The sequence below is a fragment of the Piliocolobus tephrosceles genome, chromosome 18 (assembly GCF_002776525.5).
Source record: "Piliocolobus tephrosceles isolate RC106 chromosome 18, ASM277652v3, whole genome shotgun sequence".
Lineage (NCBI taxonomy): Eukaryota > Metazoa > Chordata > Mammalia > Primates > Cercopithecidae > Piliocolobus > Piliocolobus tephrosceles.
This window is the reverse complement of record NC_045451.1, coordinates 60,331,775-60,349,694: the sequence shown is the minus strand read 5'-3', so window position 1 is coordinate 60,349,694 and position 17,920 is coordinate 60,331,775. Positions and strand designations below refer to the sequence as shown.

At 42.8% G+C, this 17,920-nt stretch overlaps 1 protein-coding gene across 4 annotated transcripts in view; it reads right to left on the bottom strand.

Annotated features, from left to right (window-relative positions):
- Positions 1 to 17,920, bottom strand: part of ABHD3 (abhydrolase domain containing 3) — a 68,658-nt gene that overhangs the window by 44,270 nt on the left and 6,468 nt on the right. For all 4 annotated transcript variants that reach the window (XR_002730773.3, XM_023207802.3, XM_023207801.3 and 1 more), the window contains exon 4: positions 10,771 to 10,816. Coding sequence is in view for 3 of the 4 variants with exons in the window: in XM_023207802.3 (XP_023063570.1) it covers positions 10,771 to 10,816 (46 nt within the window). In the remaining variant the exon portion in view is untranslated. The remainder of the gene's footprint in view (positions 1 to 10,770; positions 10,817 to 17,920) is intronic.

Genomic DNA, 17,920 nt, shown 5'->3' with positions numbered 1-17,920 from the left:
TAATGTGTTTTTCATTTCACCCAACCCCTGTCCAGTACCTAGTAAACTGCCTAAGTTGTCCCGAGGAAAACTGATTTTATTTTTGGAATATGAGTTAATTAATTAAGGAGTCAGAGAAAAGAAAAATTATTGGCACATAAGTAAAATCAGCAGTTTAATGAACAATCATTTCACCCAGTCATTGATAGACATATTAAATGACCAACTGTCTAAATTTGCCTGGGAGTTTGCTAATTTTTAAAAACAACTAACCAAAAAACAAAGGGCCCCAGGAAATATCCTGGCCAGCCTGGAGGCTGGCCTCTGTGCCACATTCCTGCCAACGCTCCAGATGGCTGCCGTACATGCTCGTGATGTCATGTTGTACAAGCTACACCAATACATGAGCAGTTTTGTTAGTGGCTTAGAGCAGGTCAGCCAGGAGTTATTTTCAGTCCAGGCTCCTAAGAGGCAAATCTCGTGACTCACCTGGGTCATGGAGGCTATCACATGCAGGACTACTCATCACCTCCCATGGATTTTCAGCCCTGTTTGTACATTAGATTCTCCAAGGAGTGTTTAAAATAAATTACAGATACTTGGACTCCACCCCAGACCAAATGAATCAGAATCTCTGGGGAATGGGGTTCAGGGATCAGTATTTTTTGAGATGGAGTTTCGCTCTTGTTGCCCAAGCTGGAGTGCAATGGCACGATCTCAGCTCACCGCAACCTCCGCCTCACAGGTTCAAGCAATTCTCCTGCCTCAGCCTCCCAGTAGCTGGGATTACAGGCATGAGCCACCACGTCTGGGTGATTTTGTATTTTTAGTAGAGATGGGGTTTCTCCATGTTGGTCAGTCTGGTCTGGAACTTCCGACCTCAGGTGATTCGCCCACCTCGGCCTCCTAAAGTGCTGAGATCACAGGTGTGAGCCACCATGCCCGGCTGTTTTTTGCTTTTTTTTTTGTGACACAGAGTCTTGCTCTGTCGCCCAGGCTGGAGTGCATTGGCACAGTCTCAGCTCACTGCAACCTCCGCCTCCTGGGTTCAAGTGATTCTCCTGCTTCAGCCTCCTGAATAGCTGGGATTAGAGCACCCGCCACCATGCCTGGTACTTTTAGTAGAGAAGGGGTTTCACCATGTTGGCCAAGCTGGTCTCAAACTCCTGGCCTCATGCAATCACTCGCCTTGGCCTCTCAAGTGCTGGGATTATAGGTGTGAGCCCCCACACCTGACCAGGGAGCAGTAGTTTTCAGTGCTTCCCAGGGGACTCTAATGGGCGGCCAGAGTTGAGAACCTCTGCACCAAGAGAGTAAGTAGGGTGAGAGCTAAGCCAAGAGGAGGATGCTGCAGTGGTAAAAATGATAAAACCTATCTGGAGTGACTTGGGAGAAGGGAACTCTAGTTCTACGTGGGTCTGAACCTCTTGGATTCCTTGAAGTGTATGGGGAAGTACTTCCAAACATCTCTTATCTTACAGGATCATCTGACACATATTAAGCATGACAGCTAGCTATTAAATTATTATTTCTAAAACTCTTCCATTATTCAACAAAACATTCTTTCTCTTTTATTTTGAACTTTTTTTTTCTTTTTTCTTTTTCTTTTTTTTTTTTTTTGAGCTAGGTTCTTGCTCTGTTGCCCAGGTTGCAGTGCAGTGGCATGATCATGGCTCACTGCAGCCTTGACCTCCTGGGCTCAAGCGATCCTCCTGCCTCAACCTCCTGAGTAGCTGGGACTACAGGCACATGCCACCATGCCCATACCCAGCTAATTTTTAAATTTTTTGTAGAGATAAGGTCTCATTATGTTGCCCAGGCTGGTCTCCAACTCCTGGGCTCAAGTGGTCTTCCTGGCTTGACCTCCTAAAGTGCTGGGATTACAGATGTGAGCCACCATGCCTGGCCACAATCTTCTACATTTAAAATTTTTGTTATTATTGGACTGGACCCATCAATTTTGGGAGAAAATTCTCAAGGATTAAATGTGTTCACACCTACACCTGGCTGAGACCAGCCTTCCTGGGTTGTTATATAGATGAAGGTAAGGGGAGCAAGGGCAGGTTATTTTGAAGCACTTAGGAAAGGGCTGACTTGGGTGGAACAATGTCCAGCAGAGAGGCACTGCACGTGAGAAAGGCACTGCCTAAAAGTAGAAGTTTGAAACTGAATTGTGCCCTGGCCGGCCCTGACCTCTATAACCCTCCTTCCTCAGGCTATCAGGTAGGTCCCTTAATCCTTTCTAAATGCCTTTTTCAGAAAATGTCCCATGGTGTGGGGGGGGGGGGGGGCGGGGGGGAGGGGGTGGGGGAAGAGCTCTAAGTCCCTCCTACACTACTAGCTTCCTTGGAAAAGCTAAGGAGGAAAAGCTAATAGAAAACAAGAACAGATTTCTCTAGACCTGAGTCTTTAACCCCAAAGAATCTGAGGTTAGGGGGACGATCCTCTCTCTGAAAACCCTCCTTCCGTCTATTCCCAGATTTTCAGGCTGACTTGACTGGAAGCCAGTATTGAAAGGTCAAGACGCAGGCCGGGCGCAGTGGCTCAAGACTGTAATCCCAGCACTTTGGGAGGCCGAGACGGGCGGATCACGAGGTCAGGAGATCGAGACCATCCTGGCTAACACGGTGAAACCCCGTCTCTACTAAAAAAAAAAAAAAAATACAAAAAAACTAGCCGGGCGAGGTGGCGGGCGCCTGTAGTCCCAGCTACTCGGGAGGCTGAGGCAGGAGAATGGTGTAAACCCAGGAGGCGCAGCTTGCAGTGAGCTGAGATCCGGCCACTGCACTCCAGCCCGGGCGACAGAGCGAGACTGTGTCTCAAAAAAAAAAAAAAGAAAAAAAAAAAAGAAAGGTCAAGACACTAGGCTGCACAGCCCGAGTTCCTGCCATAAGACCACTAATCAGCTTTATGACTTCTGACTGTCACCCCACTTCTCCAGAGGTATCCTCATCTATGGAATGAGGAGGGGTTTTTTGTTTTTTTTTTTTTTGAGATTGAGTCTCACTCTGCTGACCAGGCTGGAGTGCAGTGGTGTGATCTTGGCTCACTGTAACCTCTGCCTCCTGGGTTCAAATGATTCTCCTGTCTCAGCCTCCCAAGTGACTGGGATTACAGGCATGTACCACCACACCCAGCTAATTTTTGTATTTTTAGTAGAGATGGGGTTTCATCATGTTGGCCAGGCTGGTCTCAAACTCCTGGCCTCAAGTAGTCCACCCGTGTTGGCCTCCCAAAGTGCTGGGATTACAGGCATGAGCCACGGCATCCGGCCTAAGTTGGCTTACATTCTATCTCAGCTCCTCATCTGGTCTGGGACTGGAGTCAGGTACTCTGAGGAACAGAGTTGGTCCACAGGCCACATTTTGGGCAGTGCTGCTTTAAATTATTTTCCAGCTTCTACTTGACCTTCTTGGCCCTCCCTTAACTGCTGAGCCAGCTCTAACTTGAACTAGAAAGCACTTAAAGGAGATTTTTCTTTTTAAAAGCTTTATGAGATGTCATTTGCATACCATAATTCAGGTATAAGTCAATGGTTTTTCACATATTCAGAGTTGTGCCATCAAAATTTAAGAGTATTTTTATCACACCAAAAAGAAACCTTTTTGGTTTCTTTTCGATGATGATACTATTAGCAATCATCCTCCACCTCAAGTCTTAGGTGATCATTAACCTACTTCCTGTGTCTACAGATTGCCTATTTTGAATATTTCATATAAATGGACTGATACAGTATGTGGTCTGTTGAGATGAGCTTCTTCACTTAGCATAATGCTTTCAAAGTGCATCCATGCATTCAAGACTTCATTCCTTTTTTTTTTTTTTTTTGAGACAGAGTTTCGCTCTGATGCTGAGGCTGGAGTGCAGGGGCGCAATCTCAGCTCACTGCAAGCTCCGCCTCCTGAGTTCACACCATTCTCCTGCCTCAGCCTCCCAAGCAGGTGGGACTACAGGCGCCCACTACCACGCCTGGCTAATTTTTTTTTTTTTTTTTTTTGTATTTTTAGTAGAGATGGGGTTTTACCGTGTTAGCCAGGATGGTCTCGATCTCCTGACCTTGTGACCCACCTGCCTTGGCCTCCCCAAGTGCTGGGATTACAGGTGTGAGCCACCGCGCCCGGCCTATTTTTATTTTTTAGAGACAGGGTCTCTATTGCCCAAGCTGGAGTGCAATGGTACAAACACAGCTCACTGAAGCCTCAAACTCCTGGGCTCAAGCAGTTCTCCTGCACCCAGCCCCCCAAGTAGCTGGGATAACAGGCACATGCCACCACACTTGGCTATTTTTTGTTTTTGTAGAGACAAGGTCTCACTATGTTGCCTAGACTGGTCTTGAACTCCTGGACTCAAGTGATCCTCCTGCCTCGGCCTCCCAAAGTGCTGGGATTACAGGTATGAGCCACTGTGCCTGGCCCATGTATAAGTTTTTGTGAGAACATATATTTTTATTTCAGGAATTTCTGAGTCATATGGTAACTCTATTTTAACTTTTGGAGGAACTGCCAGACGAGTTTCCAAAGTGGCTAGGATGCTTTTCTTATTGGGTTAGGGACACAGAAGTCTGCATGATCCTATAACTAAAAATAGGGAACCCAAGATCCTATAACTAAAAATAGCTTTCTGTGTCTACATATTTACTTATTTTGAATATTAGTTATAGGATGTACAACTAAATTTACAGCTTTTAGTTATAGATCCTATAACTAAAAAGAGCTTTCAACAAATTTTGGCTAAGTTATTTGTAAGTTACCATTCCTAAACAAGTTCACAAAGTAATCAACAATATTAGGGAATTTGTGGGTAACCTGGATTCCTATCCTTGAAAACCAATCTGCAGGGCAGAAGAAAAAGTCCCATCTATTCCAAGGCTCCTAGAATCCTACGGGGATATCTGAGGTTTGCTCCACTGAGACTCGGATTGTCTGTCTACTGTAGGAAACAGACCCAAGGAGAAAAGTTAGTACAGGATGCTCATTTCCTAATAAGAAAGGCCTTTGGCTTTCCCCCAATCCTACAATAACTAATTGGAAATGAGGACACAATGGCAGTGGAAAATTTCTACTTCCTTATTCTCCTTTGTAGGAGCCATAGTAATCTCTATAAATTCTAAGTATATCTCTAACATTTCCACTCCTAGGAGAACTGCTTACCCTAAATTTCATTTCACCTTTGCTAGTTCCTGTGAGCTAATTTCTGTTAGAGACAGTTCCTTCCTGTTTGATCTCTGCTGATTCATCTTTTGTTCTTTTTTATGCCTACCCTAAAGTCTCGCTTACTCTGGGTCTGAGCTACATTAAATTCTTTCTGGAACAAGGTGAGGTATAAATAAACATCAGAGTTCCTCTAGTATGACACAGTAATTGTTCTTAGCTTGAAGACAGAAAGAAGCAGGATTATCAAGGGATCTAAATATCAACGCTAACTCTAATAATCAATATTAACATCTCATTTTTTGATCCAACTCAAAAAAGAATAATAAGGATGTAGAATGACCAAAGGTAATTATAATTATATCCTTTTAGAACAAGTACTTTAAAAAAGAATTTCAAGGAAGTAAACTAATTAAATGTATACTTCTTATACCCTAATGATCTAATGAGTTAATACAGTAGCAATTATGCCTTGAGTTATAAAAAACTTTATTTAATTTTAATTAATTAAATTTTTTTGAGAAGGAGTCTCGCTCTGTCGCCCAGGCTGAAGTGCAGTGGCATGATCTGGGCTTACTGCAACCTTCGCCTCCTGGGTTCAAGTGATTTTCCTGCCTCAGCCTTCCAAATAGCTGGGATTACAGGCATGTGCCACCATGCCTGGCTAATTTTTGTATTTTTAGTAGAGACGGAATTTTGCCATGTTGGCCAGACCAGTCTCAAACTCCTGACCTCATGATCCACCCACCTCGGCCTCCCACAGTGCTGGGATTACAGGCGTGAGCCACCATGCCTGGCCTGTTTTTTTTATTATTTTTTTAATTTAATAGAGATAGGGTTTCTCCATGTTGGCCAGGCTGGTCTTAAACTCCTGGGCTCATGTGATCTGCCTGCCTCAGCCTCCCAAAGTGCTGGGATTACAGGCATGAGCCACTGTGCCTGGCCCTAAAAAGTTTTATTTTACAAGATATTTCAAGTTTACTGTTTCTTTCTTTTTGTTTGTTTTTGAGATGGAGTCTTGCTCTGTCGCCCAGGCTGGAGTGCAGTGATGCCATCTTGGCTCACTGCAACCTCCACCTCCTGGGTTCAAATGATTCTCCTGCCTCAGCCTCCTAAGTAGCTGGGACTACAGGTATGTGTCACCACGCCTGGCTAATTTTTTGTATTTTTTTTTTTTTTTGAGATGGAGTCTCGCTGTGTCACCCAGGCCGGAACGCAATGGCTGGATCTCAGCTCACTGCAAGCTCTGCCTCCTGGGTTTACGCCATTCTCCTGCCTCGGCCTCCCAAGTAGCTGGGACTGCAGGTGCCCGCCACCTCGCCCGGCTAGTTTTTTGTATTTTTTAGTAGAGACGGGGTTTCACCGTGTTAGCCAGGATGGTCTCGATCTCCTGACCTCTTGATCCGCCCGTCTCGGCCTCCCAAAGTACTGGGATTACAGGCTTGAGCCACCGCGCCCGGCCAAGTTTTTGTATTTTTAGCAGAGATGGGGTTTTACCATATTGGCCAGGCTGATCTTCAACTCCTGACCTCAAGTGATCTGCCCACCTCAGCCTCCTAAAGTGTTGGGATTACAGGTGTGAGCCACCGTGCTCAGCCTCATGTTTATTATTTCATGTGAACTTGAAACAACCTTGTGAGGTGGCAAGTACACATTATTATATTTCAAAGTACACATTATTATATTTCAAAGTTAAGAAAAGAGAAACAGGTTATTTGACTTGTACTTTACCACTTATAGTTGGTTAGTGGTGACAACAGAAATTGAACTTGGGACTTCTTACTGAGTCCAAGGTCCTTTCTGCTACATAAACCCAAGCTGCCTGCCAGACTGTAACGCTAACAGCTTAGTGTGTTATTAGCTATTCTGAGACACATATTTGCTGGGGGGTACTAGTTAATCAAAATTTAACTGACATACTGTGTAAGACTCCAGAGACCCAGCTACTCTTATCTTACTTAGAACTCAGTGAATTCTTGGAGGTTTTTCAAAAATACAATTAAAGCTTATGGGCTGAAAATTACTGGGTCTATACTATTTCAAAGCAAATTTCTAATTAACTTTAAATGCTAAGGAGAGAATTTTTTAAAGCATCCTTCTCTTTTTCTCTCCTCCTTCCTGTTTGTTGCTTCTTTTCTCTTTTTAAAATATATATATAATATATACACAATATATTTTACATATATAATATATACAATATATTATATATGATATGCTGTATAATATATAATATATACAATATATTTATATATAATATATATACACATATTTTATATATATATCATATATATATACACACACGTATATATTTGAGACAGGGTTTCAATATGTTGCCCAGGCTGATCTTCAACTTCTGGGCTCAAGTGATCCTCCCACCTGGGCCTCCCAAAGTGTTGGGACTGCAGGTATGAACCACCACTCCCAGCCTGTTGTTTCTTAAGCTTCTAACCATCAATCTCCCCTTTTACTCTACACATGCCCTAACTAATCTCAGCTACTCTTGAGCTTCCACCTGCACACTGATAATCTCAGTCTGTCTCTCTCTTGCTTGCCTATTTTCTCCTGAAAGCCAGTCCAGTACATCCACAAACTTACTAAAAATTTCTACCGAGATGATCTAAAAGCACCCTAATCATCTAAAATGGAATCTGTTATCTTTGTTACATCATAATCTCACAAATTCTTCTAAATTTCCTATTTCAAATACCAGCATCTTCCATCAGCCAGCCAAGCTAGAAATATTACCTTTGACTCCCTTGTCTTTACTTCCCACAATACAACTAATACTATTTTCTTCCCCATGAACACTACTCATTTTTGTTATTTCTTCTTTATTCCCCTTCCATCTGCTTTCCAACTCCAAACTCCATGTAGGTCTGTAGTAACTGCTTTCTAACTGGCCTCCCAGCCTCCAGCCTCCAGCCTCCTTCCCCTCCATCTCTTTCTTTCCTACACACCACTGCCATGGTTCTCTTTCTAAAACATGACCATGATCAAATTATGCCCTTGCTTCAAAATATCAATGATTCACTACCAGGTTTCTTAGGATTCTACATGTGATTCTTCAAAATCTGGCCCTACCCTTCTAGAAAAATTCCTGCCACTTCCAGAATAGTAAGAAAGCATGAAGCATAATGGTCAAGAACATAAGCACATAGTTAGATCATCTGGGTCTGAATCCTGGCTCTGCCATTGACTGCGAGGGGTAAGTTCCTAACCTACCAGTGTCTTGTTTTCTTTATCTGTAAAATGCAGGACAGGGCCAGGTGCAGTGACTCACACCTGGAATCTCAGCACTGTGGGAGCATCGCTTGAGCGCAGGAGTTTAAGAGCAGCCTGGGCAACAGAGTGAGATTCCATCTCTATAAACAACAACAAACAAAAAACAAATAAATAAAAAATCAGCCAGGCATGGTGGCACACACCTCTGGTTCCACCTACTTAGGAAGCTGAGATGGAAGGATTACTTGAGCCCAGGAGGTCGAGGCTACAGTGAGCCGTGATTGTGCCACTGCACTCCAGCCTGGGCAACAGGGCAAGACCCTGTCTCCAAAAGGAAATGGGAGATAATGGGGGCTATACTTACCTAAATCATTGGGCTGTTTCTATTTCTGAAGATTAAATAGGAAAAGACATAACTGATACATTCTACAGATTCCATAAATATTAGATAAAATTATCATCATCATCCAGCCATAGTAAGTAGTTGCTATTGCATGCACTGTATAATACCCTGGTCTTTGCGCTGAGAAAGCCTCTCTCCCCTTTGGAGGTCCAATATTACAGCCTTCAAGATCCAACTCAGAATGCTACCTCCTCTCTAAGTTCTCCCACCTCCCCAAGGCGCTTTGTTACTCTTTCCCTTTGTGCTCTGTAGCCTTAACAAAGGCTACTGTTACACTTAGCACTGTGTATATTTTTATGGACTTGACTCTGTCTCCCACAACTAAAGTTTGAGCTCCTAAAGATTAGGGCTGTGTCTCATTAATATGTATATCTTCACCCTATTGCCTTGCACAGTGCCTGATTTAACAGGCACACACCACGGCTTTGCTGAATGAACAGATCTTTGTCCCTCACTTCATAAAGAACTAACGAGCTCGGCTTTGCAGCACATAATTTCCTTGAGAGCCTCAGACCATGTCTTCCCCCGCTTTGTGTCCTAGAAGAATGCACAGCAGACAGGAGCTGTTCAAAATGATTTGCCTGGGCCACGGCCACAGTGACACATTCAAATCTTTCCCCTTTAGAGTACTATCTGTCTACGAGATTCCTAAAGGGCTGGACTGAATGAGGAAATGTGAACCTTCACATCAAACTATTTATTACAAGGCACTTGAGTGAGACCATAACACTCTGTTACTTTTGCTTTCGAAATCGTATTGATCTTCATTTCCTCCAGTGCCTAAGTCACTGTAAAGCAAAGTACAAGAGGTTTTTTCTTCCCAAGTTCTTACAAAGTGTTGACATTTGTGACCTGTCAATTTTTATTTCCAGCATGACTTAATTATTTATAGTCTTAATGTCATTCTCTACCAATGACCCCCAAAATGTTTCTTTCAATCCTAGTAGAATTGCCTTTGACCTGCTGAGATTGTAAAAAGTTAAAAAGCTGAAGAAAATGTTAGCGAGTGGAATATTTCTCATTCCAACTCACGGATTTAAACATCAGATAGAGTGATTTTCTAAGAGGTGAAAGATCTATCCTAGCAAAACCTCAGAATTAGACGGGGGGAAAAAAGACCTGGTATAAATTTTAAAAGGTTTCAATAACATTTCCACCATGTAAACTTCAGCGGGCAAAATACAAATATAACATACAAAATTGTTTCATAACAAATGTAAATTTCGTAAGTGGAAAAAAAATCACTGTATTAGTTAATTTGTTTTGCATTGGTTAATTTTTAAAGAAAATGTGTTTTGCATTAAAAATAAGGCCTTCTCTTCCCAGTTCTTCCCAGAGTCAGGAAAAGCTAGGTTGAGAGGGTAGAAAAAAAATGATGTAGGTGAATAATTATTGATGTTAAAATGTAGCAAATACAAAAGTTTAGTTACAAAATAGAATCTTGCCGGGCCAGGTGGCTCAAGCCTGTAATCCCAGCACTTTGGGAGGCTGAGAAGGGGGGGGGGGGGATCACGAGGTCAGGAGATCAAGACCATCCTGGCTAACATGGTGAAACCCTGTCTCTACTAAAAAATACAAAAAACTAGCCGGGCGAGGTGGCGGGCGCCTGTAGCCCCAGCTACTCGGGAGGCTGAGGCAGGAGAATGGTGTCCCGGGAGGTGGAGCTTGCAGTGAGCTGAGATCCGGCCACTGCACTCCAGCCTGGGCGACAGAGCGAGACTCCGTCTCAAAAAAAAAAAAAAAATAGAATCTTTAATTTTATAAAAATAGAAATATATTACATAAATTTTATTTATATATGAAATCTGAATAAACACAGACTAAGGGAATTTCCCTGGTTATATAATTATGGGTCTTGTAAATTTCCTTTTTTTCCACATCTGTATTTTTGTATGATAAATCTGTATTGCTTATGTAAACAAAGAGTTATTTTAAATAAAAAGAATATGCTTTTTGTTATAAAACTATAAATGATTCTTTAAAAACTTAAGACTCTTGTCTTTTAAATTTACTTACCAAGAGATTCTCCCCCGCCACTCCTCTGTTGTTAAAAACCACACATCTAAAAACCAGGAAAGCAATTTTTTGTTATTTCTACACATGATTCTTGCTCATGATATAATAATCTTACTGACACTGATTTAGAGCACTAAAAGATTTTAAAAATCTATCTCACAGGTATAATGTTTGACAACTTCATCTAAATGCACTAAAATAAAATTCCAGTTCTCTAAATTCCACATGTGGGTTCAAATTAGAAAACTGTATACTAAAGTGATGTTAATGTTTCCTACCAAGATTAGAATATTTCTTCCTATGCACATATGTGGGCCTCTAATATTAGAATTGTTTTTAAAACAATTCTAAATACAAGTCAAATTTAAATGTTTTTGCTTTTTTTTTGAGATGTAGTCTCGCTCTTGTCACCCAGGCTGGAGTGCAATGGCATGATCTTGGCTCACTGTAACCTCCACCTCCTGGGGTTGAAGCGATTCTCCTGCCTCAGCCTCTTTAGTGGTTGGGATTACAGGTGCCTGCCACCATGCCTGGCTAATTTTTCTGTATTTTTAGTAGAGATGGGGTTTCATCATGTTGACCAGGCTGATCTTGAACTCCTGACCTCAAGTGATCCACCTACCTCCGCCTCCCAAAGTGTTGGGATTAGAGGCGTGAGCTACTGCGCCTGGCCACGTTTTTGCTTTAAACAAAGAAAAAATATATATCCTTTACCCATCGCATTTGTAACATTCATACATATCTATTTATATCCTAAGAAACAGCTCTTGTTTCCTTAAGGCTCAGCAAACACGGACGCCAGAATTTTACACGAGGTATAAACATCACAGGTAGAGCTGCAAACAGCCTGGCACCTGAGCTGGTGGGATGGGCCCCATTATGCTACTGCTTACTGTTCAGCTGACCTAGGGAGGAAAGATGATCTTGTGTTTTCTCTTTTGCATCTGCTGGGTAAATGGGCTCAGATCAATGTAGAGGGTTTAGGTCAATGCTGGCTCGAGTAAGTACTAGGTGAAAGTTAGCTATTAGTAATAATGGTAGTTGTAGTGTCATGCTGGTTTCAAAAGTTATTTCGTATTTAAAATATTTAACTCTCACTTAACTTTCAGGCAGCCACAGCCCCAGATATGTATTTTTACCATCCTTAGACAAAATCCTGATTTGTGTCTACACAGGTTCTCACTGATTTAGTGGGTCTATATTCATAAGAATTAAAATTCATTTTGTTTTTGTCTGATTACCTATCCAACCAATCAAGGCCATCTGAGATTCCAAATCTCTTCTTGCAGGGTGCTGCTGAGCACTGTACAGATTCTAAGCACCGATGAACCGACTGCTGTACAGAACACACACAACTCTGACTCTCTTCTCAGGGAGGTTAGATCTCAAGGCACACCACCTGCATTTAATGTGGTATGCAGGCTATGTTCTTGCAAAGGAATTTTCTTGCAACTGAAAAGTCATATAGAAAACTTTATTAGGCCCAGTTGAAAGAAGATAAATGTTTAGAAACCTCAGAAATCCTATTTGATCAAAAGCTAGAAATACTACATTTTACTGACTCACCTAAGAGAAATCTTTTTTTTTTTTGAGACATGGTCTCACTCTGTCACTCAGGCTGGAGTGCAGTGGCACAGTCACAGATCACTGCAGCCTCAGCCTCTCATGCTCAGGCAATCCTCCTGCTCCAGCCTGCTGAGTAGCTGGGACCACAGGTGCACACTACCATGGCCGTTAATTTTTTTCTTTTTTTGAGACAGAGTCTCACTCTGTCACCCAGGCTGGAGTGCAGTGGCATGATCTCGGCTCACTGCAACCTCCATCTCCCAGATTCAAGTGATCCTCCTGCCTCAGCCTCCCGAGTAGCTGGGATTACAGGTGCATGCCACCATGCCCAGCTAATTTTTGTACTTTTAGTAGAGATGGGATTTCACCATGTTAGCCAGGTTGTTCTAGAACTCTTAATCTCAAGTGATCTGTCTCCCCTCGGCCTCCCAAAGGGTTGGGATTACAGGCGTGAGCCACCGTGCCCAGCCAGCCTGGGTGACTGTTAAAAGTTACTTGTAAAAACAGGATCTCACCACGTTGCCCAGGTTGGTCTCTAACTCCTGGGCTCAAGCGATCCTCCTGTCTTGGCCTCCCAAATGCTGGGATTATAGGCATGCATCACCGCGCCCGGCCAGAGAAATCTTAAATAAACTATAAATACATTCAGAAAAGTCAGAGTAGGCTCAGTGACTCCTGTATCTTTTCTTGTTAAAAACAATGGCAAGATGTCTTGATATAAATGAAATTTCAGTTGGCCATTTGTATTTACTTGCATAAGCACCTAAATCACACAGGAACCAGTGCTAAAGTTAATTATGACCTTGAAACTTAAAGCTCCCAGTCATTCAGAAAAGAATCACTTTAGAGTACAAACATTAAATAAGGATTAAAATGGCTTCTGGAGCAAGACGTCATCATGTGACTGCCAGTGAGAGAAGGCAAGAGCACTAGTGAGGGGAAAGAAAAAGATGATCCGCAAACTCATGAAAAAGCAGCCTACACATCTAGGATTTTCTTCTAAACGGCAGACTGGGATATTCGCGCTTTCCTTCAGGCAACTTTGGAAAGTGGATCATAGTTCTGGTAGCTCTTGCTAGAGGAGGAATTGTACTGACCACTCCATAGGGCTTTGTTCCTAACAATGTTCAATCAGTAGCAGTCATCATTGTATACTTGAAGCCTTGGACATGGGGCAGCGAGATAAGGAAGAATGAGGGAGCAAAGCAGCTACGGAGGACAGCAGAAAGAAGGCTGCCATTCTGCCCTTTCCCCCACTCCAGCTGGGAATGAGCAACCAGCTCTTTTCATTTAACCCCTTTGCTACCCTACAGTCATCAGGGAACACTGAGCTAAAAGAGTTGGCTGTCAAAGTACTATTGCTAAGGCATTGAGAGGTCTGTTAATCTCTTCTTCTTTTTTTTTTCTTTAGAGATAAGGTCTCACTGTTGCCCAGGCTGGAGTGCAGTGGCATAATCACGGCTCACTGCAGCCTCAATCTCCTAGGCTCATGTGATTCTCAGCCTCCTGAGTAGCTAGGACTACAGGTGCATGCCACCATGCCTGGCTAATTTTTAAATTTTTTTGTAGAGATGGGGGTCTCCCTATGTTGCCCAGGCTGGTCTCGAACTCCTGAGCTCAAAACAATCCTCCTGTCTCAGCCTCCTAAAGTTCTGGGATTACAGGTATGAGCCACTGTGCCCAGCCTCTGTTTTTTTGTTTTTTTATTTTATTATACTTTATGTTCTAGGGTACATGTGCATAACGTGCAGGTTTGTTACATATGTATACATGTGCCATGTTGGAGTGCTGCAACCATTAACTCGTCATTTACATTAGGTATATCTCCTAATGCTATCCCTCCCCCCTCCCCCAACCCCACAACAGGCCCCCGTGTGTGATGTTCCCCTTCCTGTGTCCAAGTGATCTCATGGTTCAATTCCCACCTATGAGTGAGAACATGCGGTGTTTGGTTTTCTGTTCTTGCAATAGTTTGCTGAGAATGACGGTTTCCAGCTGCATCCATGTCCCTACAAAGGACATGAACTCATCCTTTTTTATGGCTGCATAGTATTCCATGGTGTATATGTGCCACATTTTCTTAATCCAGTCTGTCATTGATGGATATTTGGGTTGGTTCCAAGTCTTTGCTATCATGAATAGTGCCGCAATGGATCTAGAACTAGAAATACCATTTGACCCAGTCATCCCATTACTGGGTATATACCCAAAGGATTATAAATCATGCTGCTATAAAGACACATGCACACTTATGTTTTCATTTTGTTTTTGAGACAGAGTCTTGCTCTGTCGCCCCAGCTGCAGTGCAGTGGTGCAATCTCAGCTCACTGCAAGCTCTGCCTCCCGGGTTCAAGCCATTCTCCTGCCTCAGCCTCCCGAGTAGCTGGGACTACAGGTGCCTGCCACCACATCCAGCTGGTTTTTTGTGTTTTTTAGTAGAGACGGGGTTTCACTGTGTTAGCCAGGATGGTCTTGATCTCCTGATGTCATGATCCACCCACCTCGGCCTCCCAAAGGGCTGGGATTACAGGCGTGAGCCACCACACCTGGCCACCTCTGTTAAGCTTCTGTAACAGCTCTCTCCAATTAATTTTTACAGTTACCTCAAACAATTCTAAAGGGCAGGTATATGAGGGAAATTGTTCTGCAAAGCTTATTTTTTCTACATATTTGAACTGTATAAATTTTTTCCTCAAAATATAAAGAAAAGAAATATCAAATAAAGAACCAATCTGGTAAGAAGAACTTTCTGCGACAAGATAACCCATTAACCAGGGAAGCAGGTGGGTGCCCTCTAATGAAGGTTAAATAAAAGGAAAAGACTACCTATAGCACAGAGTTTCTCAATCTTTAGTACTATGGACATTTCAGCCCAAATAATTATTTGTAGCAGTGCTGTCCTGTGCATTACAGGACACTCAGCAGCATCTCTGGTCTCTACCAACTAGATGCCAGTAGCACATGCCCCAGGCATAACAACCAAAAATGTCTCCAGACATTGCCAGATGTTCCCTGGGGGAAAAACTGCCCCTAGGATGAGAACCACTGTCACAGTGAGATGGACTAGAGAGCCTCAAATCTGCTCTGGCTTGAACCCTGGAGGTCAAGGTCGCAGCGCTGTGATCACACCATTGCACTCCGGCCTGGGTGACAGAAGGAGAGCCTGTCTCAAAGAACAAAAACAACAAAAAAGGTAGCAGACTCTGAGCTTGAGCATCTAAGAAAAGCAACGAAACTTACATGGGTTTCGAGTATCTGTCTAGGCCTAGTTTCCATATCTGTAATTTTATCAGGCAATCTGAAATATTTCAGTTCTAAGATTCCCCAAATCTTTGAGTTTAACAATAGAAATGATAATCAGCAAAGGGTAGAATGAGAGGAACATTCAGGGATCAGCTAGTCATATGATTCTGATTTCAGGTAATAAATTATAATTTTTATCTATTTATTTATTTTCTATATATTTATTATCTATAACAACAGATACTGTTTACTAGTGTTTACTATGTGCCAGATCACGTTCTAAGCACTTTACATGAATATTAACATTGGAATAACTCATTTATTCATTCAATAATATTTACTGAAGATTGAATTAGAGCCTGTAGTAGAGAGACAAAATATCAACATAAGGTTCCTGGCCTCAAGGAGGGTACAATCTAGTTAGATTGAAAAGATATGCACCATATTTTCAGTTGAATGACTACAACAAAAGTAATAAAACAAGACAGTATAAGATTCAATGTCCAAGGAGTGGTATAGACAATAAAACCCTATGAAGTCAGGATGGGCAAAATTGATTAAGAAAGGCTTCATAAAAGGTATATAGATCTTACGTTAGGACTTGAAAAATAGTAAAGATCCCTGGCTGGAGTGCAATGGCGCGATCTCGGCTCACTGCAACCTCCGCAACCCGGGTTCAAGTGATTCTTCTGCCTCACCCTCCCGAGTAGCTGGGACCACAGTCACGCACCACCACGCCTGGCTAATTTTTGTATTTTAGTGGAGACGGGTGTCACCATACTGGCCAGGCCGGTCTCGAACTCCTGACCTCGTGATCAACCCACCTCAGACTCCTGAAGTACTGGGATTATAGGCGTGAGCTACCATGCCCAGCGTATTTACCCTTTTTTTAAAAAATTGAGACAGAGTCTCACTCTTGCCCAAGCTGGAGTGCAGTGGTGTGATCTTGGCTCACTGCAACCTCCACCTCCTGGGTTCAAGTGATTCTCCTGCCTCAGCCTCCCAAGTAGCTGGAATTACAGGCGCATGCCATGATACCTGGCTAATTTTTTATATTTTTAGTAGAGACAAGGTTTTGCCACGTTGGCCAGGCTGGTCTCAAATTCCTGACCTCAAGTGATCCACCTGCCTCGGCTTCCCAAGGTGCTGGGATTACAGGCCTCAGCCACCAGGCCTAGCCTCATTCTATTTACCTTTAACTTACATAGTAAAGGCTTTGCTCACAATTATCTTAAACAAACTTAAGCCTAGTTTCCAACCCATCCATCCTGAAGTTTGAATTAGAGAACCTTAACAGAAAAGTACTTTGTTTTTGTTAGTTTTCAGGTAGAAGGAAAAAAGCAATGGTTTAACATCAACAACAAACCACGATGTCTCCTTTGACCATATGCTGGGAGTTAGGTTCTCTCTAATGTCTAAATCATATATCACATCTCATATCTCACCAGTAAACAATTGACAGTTCCCTGGTGACCTGACATAATTCATGACTCTCCCTAAACCTTCAACCTCTACACAAGATAGTAACTGGGACAGGATGGCAAGTGCTCCCTGTGCTTCAGGGATATTCATACTGAAGATACTGACATGCTCATGGATAGCAGACATGGTAACATCTATGTACTCCCACAAGGAAACTACATGTTTCTGTATCCCAAGAGGTAGATTTGCTTGTACTCGTTCTTTTGAATTATAAACTATTTTCTTTTTTTTTTTTTTTTTTTGAGATGGAGTTTTGCTCTGTCGCCCAGCCTGGAGTGCAATGGTGCGATCTCAGCTCACTGCAACCAACCTCCGCCTCCAGGTTCAAGTGATTATCCTGCCTCAGGCTCCCGAGTAGCTGGGATTACAGGCACCCGCCACCACGTCCAGCTAATTTTTTGTAGTTTTAGTAGAGATGGGGTTTCACCATGTTGGCCAGGCTGGTCTTGAACTTCTGACCTGAGGGGATCTGCCCACCTCGGCCTCCCAAAGTGCTGGGATTATAGGCATGAGCCACTGCGCCCAGCCTATAAAACATTTTCTACCCTGGCCAGGGAATAGAAGATGAGAAAAAGAAGACATAAACGTTTTCTTTTTTAAGACAGGGTCTTGCTCTGTCACCCAAGCTGGAGTGCAGTAGTTCACTGCAACCTCCCTCTCCCGGGTTCAACCATCTGGGCCCATTGTAACCTCCACCTCCCAGGTTTAAGCAGTTCTTCTGTCTCAGCCTCCCAAGTAGCTGGGATTACAGGTGCCCACCACCACACCCAGCTAATTTTTCTTTGTATTTTTAGTAGAGATGGGTTTCGCCATGTGGGTCAGGCTGGTCTCTAACTCCTTTTTTTTTTTTTTTTTTTTG